This window comes from Pseudochaenichthys georgianus, chromosome 24 (genome assembly GCF_902827115.2).
Source record: "Pseudochaenichthys georgianus chromosome 24, fPseGeo1.2, whole genome shotgun sequence".
Lineage (NCBI taxonomy): Eukaryota > Metazoa > Chordata > Actinopteri > Perciformes > Channichthyidae > Pseudochaenichthys > Pseudochaenichthys georgianus.
In genome coordinates, this window is record NC_047526.1 from 21,342,109 (window position 1) to 21,358,729 (window position 16,621).

The 16,621-nt window shown below is 39.6% G+C and overlaps 1 protein-coding gene across 3 annotated transcripts in view; it reads left to right on the forward strand.

Moving 5' to 3' along the window:
• stxbp5a (syntaxin binding protein 5a (tomosyn)) overlaps positions 1-16,121 on the forward strand; it is a 97,833-nt gene extending 81,712 nt beyond the window's left edge. Inside the window, exons 19-27 of one of the 3 annotated variants that reach the window (XM_071201855.1) lie at positions 2,718-2,780; positions 4,730-4,783; positions 6,775-6,824; positions 7,906-8,188; positions 8,945-9,314; positions 10,080-10,245; positions 11,085-11,196; positions 11,298-11,518; positions 13,268-16,121. In XM_071201855.1, the coding sequence (XP_071057956.1) occupies positions 2,718-2,780; positions 4,730-4,783; positions 6,775-6,824; positions 7,906-8,188; positions 8,945-9,314; positions 10,080-10,245; positions 11,085-11,196; positions 11,298-11,518; positions 13,268-13,309 (1,361 nt within the window). In that variant the 3' untranslated portion in view covers positions 13,310-16,121. The remainder of the gene's footprint in view (positions 1-2,717; positions 2,781-4,729; positions 4,784-6,774; positions 6,825-7,905; positions 8,189-8,944; positions 9,315-10,079; positions 10,246-11,084; positions 11,197-11,297; positions 11,519-13,267) is intronic. The other 2 variants (XM_071201856.1, XM_034075688.1) reach the window with 2 other exon arrangements.
• The last annotated feature ends 500 nt before the right edge of the window (positions 16,122-16,621 follow it).

The window sequence follows — 16,621 nt, forward strand, 5'->3', positions numbered from 1 at the left end:
ATTGGGAAAAGGGAAAAGAAGGAAAATAGTTAGAAGAGGGATTCACTTGTTTTAGCTTTCTTACCATTGCAGCCACATGACATGCTGTTGTTTTATTTCCTCAGCTTACAAAGCAAACATTTAAGATATTTTTACCCACACTCAAAAGCTAGATGGCTGAACATTATCTTTCAAATACCTCTCGGAGAAGTACTCGTCTCAAAGACCCGGCTTGGTTTTTTTTACACTAAACAACCAGAGTTTTAAAACCCACATCTATATATACCCACACACACACACACACACACACACACACACACACACACACACACACACACACACACACACACACACACACACACACACACACACACACACACACACACACACACACACACACACACACACACACACACACACACACACACACACACACACACACACCGACTGCATACCTATTTGTCCAGCCCAACTAGCTCAAATTGCTTATCCTTCAGAAATACTTTACGTGATTGTTTACCCTCCCACCTCCAGTTCTTTATTCAATATTTGTTCTGCCATTAAGTTGAAATTGTGTCTCAGCATCTGTCTATGCTGAGCTGAATCATGATCTGCAGATCCTGCGTATGTCTTGATGGCAAATATTGGGGGACCAACAACCACAATAAGCTCAGCAACAACCGCATGAAGCAACACACTCCCGGCAGGCTTAGGGATATTTGGGAAATAACTCCTGGAATGCATTGAAAAAAACAATAACTTGTATTCAAGGTTGACTTTCAGCAAAGCTCTGGGTTAGAATTATAATCATTCTTTTAGTAATTATAATTATAAGTAACCCCACAGGGCCAAACATCCCTGAACTGATCTGTAAACTGAAACAAATATGGAAATGAATGGAGTCATATAGAGCAAAGACACACATGAAAAAGGCGAACGCACAAAAACAAAACTACACAAAAACAACTCTTACTCTGTCCATCCTCTCATTCTTCTTCTCTCTCTCTCTCTCTCTCTCTCTCATGCTGCTCTCTTCGACTATACGCTATCCTCCTTCGTCATCGCTTCTCTCTCTCTCTCTCTTCGCTCATACTCTCTCTCTCTCTCCTCTCTCTGGCTCAGCTCTCTCTCTCTCTCTCTCTTTCTCCTCTCTCTCTCTCTCTCTCTCTCTCTCTCTCTCTCTCTCTCTCTCTCTCTCTCACACTCATCCAGCCCATCCCTTTTACACACATTGCCACTGCAGGCTCATGCTACCACTGATAGCTAATAAGGTGCTTACCTTATGGACACACTGCCACCCTGTGTAAGATGATGGCAGTGCAGCTACGTAGAGGATGCCGCAGTGTCATGACGATGCACTGACCATACTTAAGCAAAGTTTGATGGATGAATTAGTAAGCTGTGGATGTTGAGCGATTTATTTTCTATGTTTACGTTTATTTAAGCATAGATGAGCTTTTCATGCGGGCAAACCAATGTACACAGAGCCACAATAAGACAAATACACAAGCACGTGCAAATGACTCATGAGTATACACTCGGAGCATCTGGTGTCACTGACTGGAGAGCAGTGGGCTAGCACCCGTCAGAGCTTGGCGACAGTGAGCAGTAATCAGGGATCCAGCTGTGCTTCTCTTCCAACAGCTGTGTGCTTGGCTTTCCGCCTCACACGACAACATGACAAAAAGCCACGTGGTAAACTAATGATTCCGACGTTGAAATGGAAAGAAGCATTCAATTCAATCTTTATTTCAGACTCAAATGACAAACTACACAACAATAAATAAGATTAAAAATCCAAACAAAAGAAAAACATCAAATCAGTCCAATGACAACTAGCCACACACACATGCTCACTGTCTGTAGAGGCTGTTGCACCAATGTCTCCAAATCATGGAAGAGAACCGAGTAGAACTCTTCACAGGGTTAATTAAAATCGAGATAAATTGTCTGACTCTTCTAGGCGACACAGGAATTTGTACATTACATTTCTTAAAAGGGCTTGACAGTTAGGTACCCCCAAGTTAACAAACAGCTGGCTGGCACTGTGCCGTCTTGGTACCCTCATCAGCAACAACATTAAGGATGCATAATGTTTTATATGTTAAAACCAACAGACACAGAGTTGCTGGTGAAAGATGTTCCATTTGGACTACTGAACTGGCCTACCTGGATAAGGCCAAGGTGACCAAGGTGGGCCTCATCCTGGCTCTTACATACTAAATGTCACTCAAAGAGACGTCTACCTTGTAGGATGACACTCAAAATGACCAAAAAGAGGCAGAAAGACTACAAAGACACCAAAACTACAACGTAACAAATGCACAGTGACATGAATAGAAAACAGCCTCAACCACACTGACAATGAAACGGTGAACTAAATCAACCCAAAAACAAAATGACCACAAAGAGACACAAGACAACTAAGAGGAGTTGCAAAAGAGCTGCAAGACTCGCAATTATTGCAAATACATAGGGACACAAAGCAACCGCGTAAAGAGACAAAACAACCACAGCAAATTACAACAAAAAGAGACCAAAACCATTTAAAGAGATGTAGGCAGCCTTATATATAACATTGCCCATGATACGTGTATGCTCATGTTTGTACTTATGCGTAGTTAATAATTCCCCTTAAAGCATAAAGCAATACAGAGTTATATTACAAAGTAAAACAGGGCTGTGTTATACTCTCAGTGGTTCTAGCGGTATGATGTACGGTGTGATTTCTGCTGCAGGTCTGTGTGACATCAACGAGGGCTCGGCCACATCAGAGGACCGCTGCAAGTCCCCTACTTCAGGTAAAATGTCCTTCTTTTGTAAGAGAAAAAACAGAAGCAGGGGCTTTGTGTTATCGAGAAGTAAAAGCCAAATAGTAAACCAGTTAAAAAATATACTTATTAAACCATGTATTTGAATGCACAAAGATAATTGGTTAGGGGGATCAGTGTTTCAAAAGAGCCTCTGCCTTCAATAGCGTTTTATTGAATTGAAAGTGTTGCTCATCAAACTGGAACCACACAGACAGGTTTTTGTTGAACCATAAAATTGTCTTGCTGCTAATTTCATTCTCTCCCAGTCTTTTCAAATGCGCTGTTTGAGTTTATTAACATGCATTTATGGGTTTTTAAGAATATTTTCTCATCTGTGCATGCATTCCTTTACCACCTTGCAGTGTTCAATAGACAGGAATACATTTGTTTTAATCTCTAATGATATCCTGGAAAGCTGGGCTTTAAGCGGTAAATGTATCTAATCTCCACGATTCCTAATACAGTGTGACAGCTAAGAGTTAGGAATTGAATGAAACAAAACTCTGCGTTCTCGTCGAGGAACCCATTCGTTTTCATTATTCATAGAATCATTTAAAACTATAAAAATTCAAGCTGAAGGGCCTTGGGTATTTCCATATATTCAGTAACTGCATATGTGTGTAGTTTGTGTAGAGTTAAATGTTTAATATCAGTTGCGATCTGATGTGAATTAACTTGGATTTTGAGCTGGGATCTTATTTCAATTAAACATTGAATGTATATGGGTGCTAAAGCAGATCTGTTCCGCAGATTAAAATATTAAGCAGTTTTCATATCGCTGATGCAAACCAACAAAATCCATTTTCACTTTCTGCCACAGCAATATTTAGTGTTGCAACAGGAAAAATGTTCTTTTGCTCTTTAACTCGCCTCCATCTTAATCTACGTCATTAGTATTTAAGCTAAAGGTGCTTGGAGTAGGAACAGCCCAGATCCATCTCATTAGAGGTAACTTGGCACTGAAATAAGGAGCTTTTTAAAAAGGTCAGACAGAAAACAAATCTCAAAGTCGGGAGTGCTGCTACAGGTGTGAAGAGTGTCCCTGCCCCCCCGCCTGGTGCCACCAGACTGTGGTCTGATACATCTGTCTTCTCTGCATTATTCATAGGCCAGAGAAAGAGATGAGGTGCCTCCCTGCGAACAAATCTGCCAGTCATGTAATCTAGGGATACGCTTTTTATTCTGTCTAATCTCAAAGTCTGCCAGTGGAAGATAATAATTTAGATTTCTTTTTTTATGCAGTTCCACCTGTTTTACCTTGAAATCAGTTTCAGTTTGATGAATTTAGACTCTATTAGTGCAGGGGAGTGTAATATTGTTCAAGAAGTTCATTGGAATAGTTTGATTTGAAATAACTCAAATTGTATCTGGTTATTATTTTCAATGCTTAACCACTTAGTTATAGGACAGATGGACTTGATTATGCAAATATATTCAAGCAGCATGACAAAAACATTAGTAGTGGGATAACAATGCTTCACAGACCCTTTTTTTTCTTTCCTCACATTTAATCCTAGTGTTTTAAATGTTCTGTTTTACATATCAAGTACTTTAAAATCAGTCGAATATGTGCTGATTTAAACAGTTACAATTTTTTATTTAATTGGTTTAATTCAGTAAAAACATCTTGTAGACCCTTGACATGTGTGACATGAAAAGGGATCAGAGCTTTCCCTGACTAGATCTACCCGGCCAATTGTCTTTGTTATAAAAAGCAGGCAAGTATAATAATTCACAGCATTCTTTCATCTGGGAATCCGTTTCTATGTTTTCTTTCCTAAATAAAGGGCATCCTCGACAGATCAAAGGCCAGTTTTCCACTCAGAATTTAAACATGGGATTTATTAGGGTAGGATTTTGTGTGTAGTAACAAGCCAAAGGGTATTTCTAACTGCGCATTTACTCTACTTTACTTTCCCCCCTTACAACACCAAAAGTGTTGATGTCAAACAGCAATCTTCAGCAATTCTACAATGGAGGTGGTAGAGGAGGTAAGATTGGCCAAAGGCTTTTATAAGAGGCTGTGTAGGCAGGACAAAGTCCACATTTGTCGTCCACCTAGTTGCCCCCACCCCTGTCTCTGTCCTCCGTGTCATGGTCACCGCAGTGAGAAGAAATAGACTAGAGAATAGAGTGCCTAAGTTCAGCTTCACTTCTGGGTTAGCTCCTCTTCCACTATCTTTTGGTTCTCACTGTATTGAATTATAAACAACAGCAGTTGTTTTTTTCTTGGTTAAAATGAAAAGGTGCTCATATTCTCCATCTGTAGTCAAGTATATGGTTAGAAAAGTATACACCGAAAGCTGAAAGCTCATGGAGCAGAGGCTAACCTGGAAGCATGGCAGTAATTAAGCTTTCTGTATACATGAAAATACAGCTTAACTGCCTTAGATACACATTGCATGCTACATGTATGTAGCACGAGTGTCATATGTAAACGTGCCTGCGTGTTATCTCTGTCCTGACCTCCTGTAGCAGATTCCCTGTGTGCGTTATTGGCTCTGTCGATAGTAACAGTATGATGACACCACAGAGTGGAGGGCAACTCATCTGTCCTACTGTGTCTTTGTGTACCTTCAGTGTGTGTTGATTATATGATTACATATCAAGTGCTCAAAGTTTGTCTGCAGAGCGTTGCCTGTTCTGTATCTTAACCTTTTTCTGATTCAGGTGACAATGAGTAGGTAGGTAATGGTATCTTCCAATGACTGCCACATCTGAGACTGGATTTGTAACCTTTCCCAAACCAGTACTTCTCAAACCAACATCAAATAACTTTATTTAACTAGCCTGACCTCAATTCCGTAGCCTGAACATTTTAAGCCTGAATATTCGAAGTGTTCAAATATTCAGTACATTTTCCCGACTCTTCTTATCCCTTTGAGGTTAGAAACCATTTATTATTCTTATATTTTAATGGTTTGGTGACCCCATGTAATTCCCATAGGTCCACCAGACTTCTACCTGAGCAGAGGTTTAATTATAGGCGAACACCCCTGTGTGGAAATGCAGGGCCCTCACATTAAAGTAGAAAGATGGTAGGTGTTTACCATGTGTTAACTGTAGATAGATACTGTATGTGTTCATAAATGATGGAGAGGGCTGGAAACAGCGAGCTTTGAAAACTGGATTATAGGTGAAGCGTCATTCAATTTAAGCCTTTGGAACTTCGTTTAAATGGGGGGGGGGAAAGTAAAGAAGTTAACCCAACAACATTTTTGCTTGTAAACATTAGGGATGTCTCTAATATTACATCTAACATCTAATATAGGTTTCTTCTTTTGTCAAGGTGGGATTCTGTCCGTTTTAAGGACCCGTAAAAAATGACTAGCTTGCAATTCATTCATGACTACCATAAGTGAATGATGAAAGTCCCCTATTCATCACACAGTATTTCTCTAAAACATCTAACACTTTCATTCATTGACATTTCTGTTTATAGGTTCACTGTTTTGAGTGACTATTACAGTTATTAATATAAAAAAGTAAAAGAGATACAGTTCAAAAGAAGGTGACCACAGTTAAGGTAGCCTACATTAAGTAGCAGTACTTCAGTTACCATCTTTTTCCCCATCTTCTTCCATCTCCTTTTCAGTATTCTCAGTTTCCTGTTGCCTTCCTGTCCTTGGTGCATGCTCCTGTGGCATGAGGGTCCTGAATGGCTGTGCAGTTTCACTGTATCTCACTGTACCAGTCCTCTCTTGCAGGGCATTGTGCAACAAGAGGTCACCTCTTTTGTTTTGTCTTCCACAGCATGCCTCTGTGATATACATAGTTGTCTCTGAGTCTTTGCGCAGTTTCTTCTTCTGTTTAAAGCATATTTTCTCCTTTATTCAATTCAAAACCCCCCCCGGCACTTTGTTCCACAGCCTTTTGTCCTTTTTTGGTGTATTCAAGCCCAATGCTAGTTATCTAGCTTTGCATGGCATCGTGTGTTAGCGTAGACGTGTGTTTGTAAAGAGGGATGTTCTCTTTTTTCCAGCAAAGATGTCACGGAAATTAAGCTTGCCTACTGAGCTAAAGCCAGACTTGGGTAAGCTTTGACTTCGTGTCTCAAAACAATTTGTATGAAATGCAGTTTATCTTTCTCCCTTCAACTGGACTCCACCACATTCAATTAGTCCGGTTTTATCTGGTTATTAGCCTCAAAATTGGCAAGCTGTGCAGACATTCTCCTAAGTTTGCATGAATCAAAAGTAGCACTGATCTGACCACTTGAAACAATTGAGCTAAAGCAAAGTTTTAGAAATAAATTCAGTGTGAAATCTTCTGCTGTGCTCGGACTCCCACTTTTTGACCTTGGTGGGAGTTCTCCTAGAGGTCAGTGGTGCTATGCCAACTCCATCTCACCGTAACGCTTTCTGTTACTTTTGCAGCTTTCTCTTTCTCTTCGGTGTTCTTCATGACTTTCCTTTCTCTGTCTGATTTACAAATTGTCCAAATAAAAGTATTGTTACTGGCAAAGAACTTGACTTTTTTCTTCCTCAGGGGTGCACAAGATTCTTCTCAAAAACATGAACATTGGTTGCGACAGTGTCCAATTAGAATGTGCAAGTGCCAATACATTTACCTGTATGGTTGTTTTAGAGTTCCAGTGTTTTACCCATGTAACCAAAGTGCCTGACAGCCGGTCCGTCTGTACTAATAGACTGCTGATTGGGGTGGTTCAATCTGAAAATGTTGGTGGTCCTGTATTGCATTGGATTTGTTTCTATTGTAAAATATATAATACAAAATATGTACAGTATAATGCAAAGTCACTTGTTGCTGCTTTGTTCTGATCTGAGATAAATAAGACCAGCCTTTTATGTATTTACCCACCACTGTTAAGAATGCAAACAATACTCTAGGATTTATTTCCCAATGTTTCTCCTTCAATTGTCTGACTCAATATCTTGACTAGATAATCATTCACTAAATAAGGTTTTTACCCAACTGTTGTGTCTTGTCTTAAAATGTAATGCCTTTAACGTCCCAAGTGTTTGTTTTACTAACACTGCCAAAAACTGTTGACCTTCATTTTGTATGTACAGTACAGAGACCACATCTGTGTTGACTATCTTGTGATGTCACTGCTGTGTGGGTGCTTTACCTCTCTCTCTTTTCTCCCACTGTCTTCTTGTCTGTATGCCCGCCACGGGGTGCCAACCCATTAGACCATCGGGACAATTCTTTCAGCCGTTCGCGCTCCTCCAGCGTCACCAGTATTGACAAGGAAGCCAGAGAGGCCATCAGCTCCTTCCACTTCAGTGACACCTTCGCCCGGAAGGGGGACAGCACGTTGACGCCCTGCCTGTATGTGGGCACTACTCTGGGCACCGTGCTGGCTCTATCTCTCACATTGCCACCTGCTGGGGAGCAACGGCAACTGCAGCCAGTTATCCTTTCACCTACAGGTGAGTAATGGAACATCAGAAAGAAAGAAGGGATGGAAAATACAATGATGCATTATCTTATAGTACAGGGGTGTCCAAACTTTTTTCACCGAGGGCCAAATACAGAAAAATATACGAAGGGCTGGGCCACTCATTAGAGGTATATTGCCTCATGAGTTAAGTTATATATCAGCAACATCAATCAAATGTAGGTAAATTATTCTTAATCAGCCTAAATCACAGCTCTCAGAGGGTTTCAATTATTTTGTTTTCAGCTCATTCCTTAAGCCTTAGATTGATTATCATAAGAGGACATATGAAGGGTCTATTTCAAGCTTGTTGTATAAATAAGTTATTGGGCTTTTTTCTTATCAACTTAGATATGTTCGAAAATGTTTTCAACTTGAATTGACAGAATTTATTTGAAAAGTGGGCTCATTATTACAAATGAATACTACAGTATAATCGGTTTGTATCTATATTTAAGACGTACAATACAATACAAGACAAGCACAAGTTTCATTTGAGGGCCATACTGCATTATAACCTTATGAATTTGCTGAGGGCCGATTCAATATGGCCTGCGGGCCGCATTTGGCCCCCGGGCCGAAGTTTGGACACCCCTGCTATAGTAGATGAAAACCAATTTATTTGTGCCAACTCTCTATTATAAATCATAGTTAAATGGTTTGAACACAATAGCATCACTATAAAAAGATAAAGCTACTGAAATGATATCACATTTTCTATAACAAGCCTTTTCCTTCCGTTCGATAGGCATGTTGGTGCGGCTGAAGGGCAGCATCATGCGGATGGCTCTCCTGGACTCAACAGGTTCAATGCTGCCGCCTGCGTTTGAGCCTTGGTTTGAACCCAACGTAACAGCAGATGGGGAAGAAAGAGAGAAGGTCCGCAAGCGCCGGCCTGTCTCAGTGTCCCCCTCCACCTCCCAGGACCTCAACGAGAGCCAGTATGCTGTGGTGTGTTCAGAGAAACAGGCCAAAGTAATTTCCCTCCCCTCCCAGACCTGCATCTACAAACACAGTATCACTGAGGCCTCCTTCATCCTGCGGGCAGATGTTGTGCAGATGAGCCAAGGCGTATCTCTGGCCTGTTTCTGTGCCAATGGCCACATCATGACACTCAGGTGAGAAACGATCTGCATCAGTCTGCAAATTCCTGGGTTTATGTATCAATTAAAGTCAGATTATACGTATCTTGTTCAGAAGATCAGATTTAAGGCAAGTTGTTTTTAAGACCAAAGTTGCTGAAGGAACCAGATTTGTTCAGAATGATAAGGACAAACGCACTAATTATATAAAGTACAACTTTAATGTGTAATAGCCAATAAGAGAGTTTTGCTAGATTGGTTCTGACCAATAAAGGAGCAGGAGACGGGAACAACAAACATGTTTTTTAGCTCATAGGGATCGTGCATGAGGCTTGAGGTGGTGGTTGGGTATTAAGCTATGTTTTGGGCTCAATATGAGTAATTCCGACATTCTGAGCAAAGCAAACAAATGGATTATGGAAAAGCGGACTAGTCTGCAGAGATAGATAAGTTTATTGGATTGATTTAACGCAATATAACTCCGAGCTGACCACAGCTTTTACTTTCAGTTTTGTTACATATGCCGACAAACCTATTGCATATTCAGGGAATGTTTAATGTCAAAAGACAGATTTCAGTATAATTTCAATGGTATTTGATGATTAAAGTATGCTATGGTGTTTCAGGAGATTGCCCTCATGCTAAAATACAGTGTTGAAAAGTCACAATTCTATGTTACTAAAATAAGCACAGTGATCTTGTGTTTGGGTTAGACTTAAATTCCAAAATCATTTATTGGCAGGCTTATAGTATTCTTTAGATCTGAAATCACATACATCTTTTCTGTTTTTCCTTGTCTAGTGTGCCGGGGCTGAGACCACTCATGGATGTAAACTACCTGCCTTTGACTGACATGCGGATAGCAAGGACGTTCTGCTTCACTAACCTGGGTCAGGCCATGTACCTCTGCTCCCCCACTGAGGTCCAGAGGATCACCTACAGCCAGGACACCTGTGAAAACCTACAGGTCAGTCAACATTAAAGGGGACCGATCATGCAAAATGCACTTTTGTACGTCTTTTATACATGAATATGTGTCCCCGGTGTGTCAGGGAACTCACCAAGTGTCAGAAAACACAACCCTCTCTCTTTTCCTCCATACCCAAATCTCTAAAAACGGGGCTGCAACGGAGCTGATTTTTCTGACTTCAGAAAAGGGGTGCTCCGCCTATATGGGCAACTCTCCACCTATCAGGGAAATGAGAGACCGCTCGAAAGTGCTGGAGACACTGTAGTACATATGCCAGGCCTGTAAGTGGCGCTGTAGTCTGCCACAAAAGCAGAATCAGCCCTTGCAAAAACAGGGCTGGAAAAGAGCAAATAGAGCGAAATGAGGCATGGCTAAAATGCATGATCTGTTTGGTATTTTGAAAAAAAAACTTCACAGACATGTTTTATATAGGTATGGCCCTACAATATATGTTTCAAATATAGCATGATAGGTCCACTTTAAACATACAGGAAACACTACACATGGATTTACCAAGTCAGTTTATCTAGCTAGCTAATAAGCCAAGATAAAAAACAGCAGGAGCCTTTTTTGCACCTTGAATAAAGTAGGAGATTGACAATTGTTTCACAATAATATCAAAGTTTGTATTGGTCCAAAGCTGACGTAGGTGGGAGTAATGATCACAATAAGCTTTTTTTTGACACGATAATCCCCATCTGTAGATATTTGTTTTTCAATGATACAGTGCAATTTATAGAAAGTGATATCATATTTTCATTATTTCAACAATTTATAATTTATTTATTGAGATGATTTATTTATTCAGAAGGATGATGTGTGTGTTGGTCTTTCAGGAGATGCTGGGGGAACTTTTTACACCGGTGGAGACACCAGAGGCGCCCAACAGAGGGTTCTTCAAAGGCCTCTTCGGGGGAGGAGCTCAGTCCCTGGACAGAGAGGAGCTATGTAAGCCAAACCTACTGATGCCCAGATCTGCAGTCCTTTGTTGATTCATCTTCTCATCAACACATCTTGCCTTGTTCTTTTCCTTTCATATCCTAAATCAGTTGGTGAGATTTCTTCTGGAAAGGCAAACCGAAGTCTGGCCCAGCACATCCCAGGCCCGGGTGGCTTGGAGGGGATGAAGGGGGCAGCATCAGGTGTGGTTGGAGACTTGGCTCGTGCCCGGATAGCGCTGGATGAAAGAGGCCAGAAACTGGGCGAGCTGGATGAGAGGACAGCTGCCATGATGACCAGCGCAGATTCCTTTTCCAAACATGCCCATGAGGTAACAGAAAATGTTTAAAAGTCTAAAATCTAGAGCAGGGGTGTCAAACTCAATCTCATCAAGTATTATATTACATTATTGCCTCTGAATTGGATTATTATTGGATAGGATAATAACTTACTAATTAACTACGTCTGAAAGCAGAAGTCCAGGGCAAATAATTGCAAGTCTCTTCAGTGCGCATGTCACACAACGAGATGCATTGTGGGACATGTAGTTTATGGGCAACCTGCTTCTTTAAAGTGGCATGTAACTGTATAATAAACATATTATATTCTTTGCAAGCTCTTGCGGGGCCACATAAAATGAAGTCGCGGGCCGGATTTGGCCCCCGGGCCTTGAGTTTGAGACCCCTGATCTAGAGCTAGCATGAAACTACATGTATACAGTCCCTCACAAAATGAAGCAGTCTGCTTAAAATAAATTGTTAACTGAGAAATAGTCTTCTTAAGGCAGAAGACAAAAGTAATAATATGGATATACCTGGTTTCATCTGTATTAGCTTCAAGTCAAAGTCAACTTTATTGTCAATCTTCCAGTTTGTGTGTACAGACAGAGTTTCCCACAATCCCGAATACAAAAACAAATGTATATAAAATATTAAAATATGTGTGCAAATATGTATATATATACACAGTCAAAGACACGTTTTTACATGTGCACGCTTAAGACCTAAATAAAAACACAACAATCAATATATACAAAATAATTTTGATTGTCTATTAGATGATGACTAGATGATATGCAATTCTTCCTTAAATACACTGCATACTGTAAGAACGTTATATACACACTTGATGCAGTGCAGGGATATACTTCAGCATGTATTCTTAAATACTGAGCTCTGTCTTCCACAATTATTTTCAGAAATATTACTCATTTACACTTATTAACCACCAGAGGGCAGTATATGCCTGTATAAAGTATGCAGTACTGTTGATAGGGAGCCATTGTCAGATATAGAGAGTCAGTATTACTTTAAGATTTTCTTATAATAAATGACATAGATATGGATTCAAACTATGTTAGGTCTCCTGTTGCCTGCAGTGCTTATTATTTGACCAGGTGAAACAAATTAAAGTAACAAAATATAAATGAGTGTCATCAGAATAATTAGTATTGATGAGAGATTTTAAACCATGAATTAATTGTGAGAATCATAGTTTGTCTAACTCACAAGTTTGGAGAATTTTATGTTATTTTTTAAAGGTCACGTATTATTGAAAATCCACTTTTTCATGTATTTTCTACATCAACATGTGTCCCCTCTGTGTAAAGAGATTCTGAAAGTTTCAGGAAAAAAGATTCGCTCACTTTTAGTCCTGATCCATTTATATAAAAACCTGTCTGAAAATGAGCTGATCAGATTTTGGCCACTTTATGATGTCATAAAGATTTTTTGGCTTGTTCAACCATTAGCCAATCACCAACCAAGGTAACACCCGCCCACCTTATCACCTGAATCTCCTCCAAGAGCACCATTGTGTTCTTTTTAACCAAATCTCTCTCAGAGGGGCGTGGGGAGTGGCTCCTTATTTTCATCTAAAGTAACAGACAGAGAATCAGCATTTTTTTTAAACAGGGCTGAAACAGAGGGGATTATGGGATGCACGATCTGTCTGGTGTTTCGAGCCAAACACTTCAGAGACATGTTTTGTATATATCTGAGACCTATAATATATTGATAAAAACAGTATAATAGGGGACCTTTAAACAATGTTCTAACTCCAATATTTTCTGTGTGTCCAGATGATGCTGAAGTGCAAAGACAAAAAATGGTACCAGTTGTAAACGGTGACGGGGGAGGAGCAGAGTTATGTGGACGCGACTGTCACCTTCCATTGGCTCATTTGGACTCACCGTGACCCCCCACCCATCTGTCTGTCCATACATCCATCCCTCCAAGCCTTCTTCACTGGGACACTTGGGATTATCTTCCCTAGCACAATGTTGAATACTGTTCTTACCTCAGTCTTAGGGTGGAACTGAGGGGTAGACAGGGGTGAAGGACAACCTCAGAGGGAGCACATAAATGGTGTCTTTTAAAAAAAAAGTTTTTGTCTCTTTGTTTATCTCTGTTCGACTTCTCCTCCGAGGTAGCCGATTGGCCCACGCACCTGGAGATTCTTCATACTCATTTGCCAAAATGTCCTTTAATGTTGTCTCCACTCCGAGCCCATCGGGGGGGCCATGTCAAACCGACGAACATAGCTGAAAAAAAGACAAGTATCTATTGAAGAAACAGACTAAAAAACATTCTTAACAATGTAAAAAGAAGGAAAAATAATCTAAATACATCATTATATATACATAAATCTAATAAATGTGCAACGCTGTATCCACTTCCGAGTGACAAGTACAACAGAAAAGGAAAGCTCATCAAAGAGGAAAGAGCAGCGTGTGACTGCGGCGATGGAGAGACACAGGAAGAGCTCAACAGTGACGCCTCCTCTATGCAGAGAGTCACAGGGATAAAAGCAACTTAATCTGATGTACACTGGATATTTCGTCATCTCGCTCAACCTCTAGACTCTCCTCTGTATCTTACAGACTTTCATATCGTTACCAACAGTGTGTGTGTGTGTGTGTGTTAATTTCTATTTCCTTGCCATTCCTCTATTTGTTATTCGTTGGGTTTATTGCTCTGTCTGTATTATTGGAAAATCTCTTATTTTTCTATGGTTGTGAAAGTGGATGATATTTGATTTGTTGAAAAAATACTTTTTGTGGCTTTTATCTAACAACTCAAATTAATTTCTCCTTATGAAAAGGGCTGGAATCTAAAAATGGAGGGCAAGGATATAAAAGGCATATATCATTTAGTACTCACTGACATGGCTACATCTGATTTACTGACTCTGAAATCTCAAAGCAAGTGTGTATGAACCACACACTTTTATTGTTTACCTGATGTGATGTTAACTGCCTCTCTCAACCTCTATTGTCGTAAGCTTCCGCAGTTTGCGAGTGTGACTGTAAAATGCCGATGACATCAGTGTTAAATACACAAAAGTCTAGCCAGATTTTGTGGAGTTTCCAAGTTCTGCAGTCCACACCGATATGGCAATTACCTTCACATGAGGGGAAACAACTATTTGTGTATTCATATATGCAGAATAATAGTAATACAGATGTGTAATCCTTTAAACGCATATGTTTAAAACACATTTCAGGTTTTGCTGACAGTTGTCTGTATGAGAAAGTTATCTTTGTGATTTATTTGTTTATATTTATTTATTAAGGTGCAAAAGACAGTTGTGTTTGGTGTCAGAAACGTTCACCTCCATTATTATCTTGTTTCTATTTCCATATTTGCAGTAAAGCTGAAATGTGGTATATCTCTCTGTCTACCAGTCTTTTAACCTTTATTTGTATATAAGTAAATAGTTTGACAATCTAAGACCAACTGGAAAGTAGATGTCAAAGTTGCTCGAGAAGAAGAGGAGAGAGGCCATATTTTTTCTGACGCCAAAGAGTTGCTTTAGCTTTTCCATTGCATTATAATTTGGCTCATCATTTCACCGGGCGGTATCGTACATACAGACAGGATCAGGTCCATTAAGAAATATATTATTCATCATCTTTCAGGGTTCAAGAAATGGAGAAATTTGCAATGGAACTCAGCCATTTATAGTACTATGGTTTCACAATATGTCATATATGTAACTTTTGGACTAATGTTTAATGTTTGAAGTGCCCTAACTGTCGGTTGATAACAAAACAAAAACCTAAACCATTCATCCGTGTGTTTGTTCATGAATGAGTGTTTATATGTCTCTCTGTGTCAGAGTGTACTCATGTAAATTAGGTGATATTATTTAGGATATTGGTTGTTAATAATTGATGTACAAGTCAGCAGGCCGTGTCCAGTTGAGTGTCTGTTACACTAACTAAAGCCACCAATGATGATAACAAGATAACAGTAGGATAATGAGCATTAGAGAATAACCTCTAAAAATCTGGTTTTATTTAACTGCCGCATGTCTGGTCTTTGCACACATGCTTCGACTCTCCTCCAATGCAGTCTTTGCCTTTTTCTCTCTTCCTCCAGTGAGTCTTCCACTGACTCTCTGGGTCCACAGCGACAGATATGGCCTTCTCTGTGTTTAGTAAAGCATTGTTGTGTGGATGTTGGTAGATAGCTCCGTCTTTAATCCCCAAGGTAACAAATAGGAAAAAACTACTTCAGGAAAAATAAGTAGTTTTAGCTAGAGTTCATCCCCAAATACTTGTTCTATGTCTTTCCCTCCAACCCGGCTGTTATTTGTGTTATACTTGTTTTATTTTGTTCAATGTCATACCTGTTTTTCATCTTCGTGTGACTTGTTTCTTGTCCCTACATACAGTATGCAGTATTCTTACCCGATACAATCCACACACTCAAGCAGCAAGAGGGAGTCCTGTCTATCTGCCATATGCCATCTTCTGTCCTGGATTCAACAGTTATCAGTGGGTTGCAGTATTTTTCTCATTGTAGCCAATTTTCTTGTACAGTTTTATGCAACTTTCACATGGATGTTTATGACTTTATCTGCTGCCACACAAATTTAAAATTATGTAGATAGAGATTACTGTGCAATGGAAAATAAAAGTGGAAAATGTATGTTTTGTCTTAAAGCATCTTTAAAATACTTCTTATACAGAATTTAAACTGTAAAGATTAAACAAAAACATGGAAAGGATAGAAAGTACAATTGTGTACAAAATGTCCGTACATACAGTGGGGCAAACAAGTATTTAGTCAGCCACCAATTGTGCAAGTTCTCCCACTTAAAAAGATGAGGCCTGTAATTTTCATCCTATGTATACCTCAACTATGAGAGACAAAATGAGAAGGAAAAAAAATCCAGAAAATCACATTGTCTGATTTTTTAAAGAATTTATTTGCAAATTATGGTGGAAAATAAGTATTTGGTCAATAACAAAAGTTCATCTCAATACTTTGTTATATACCCTTTGTTGGCAATGACAAAGGTCAAACGTTTTCTTCACAAGGTTTTCACACACTGTTGCTGGTATTTTGGCCCATTCCTCCATGCAGATCTCCTCAAGAGCAGTGATGTTTTGGGGCTGTCGCTGGGCAACACAGACTTTCAACTCCCT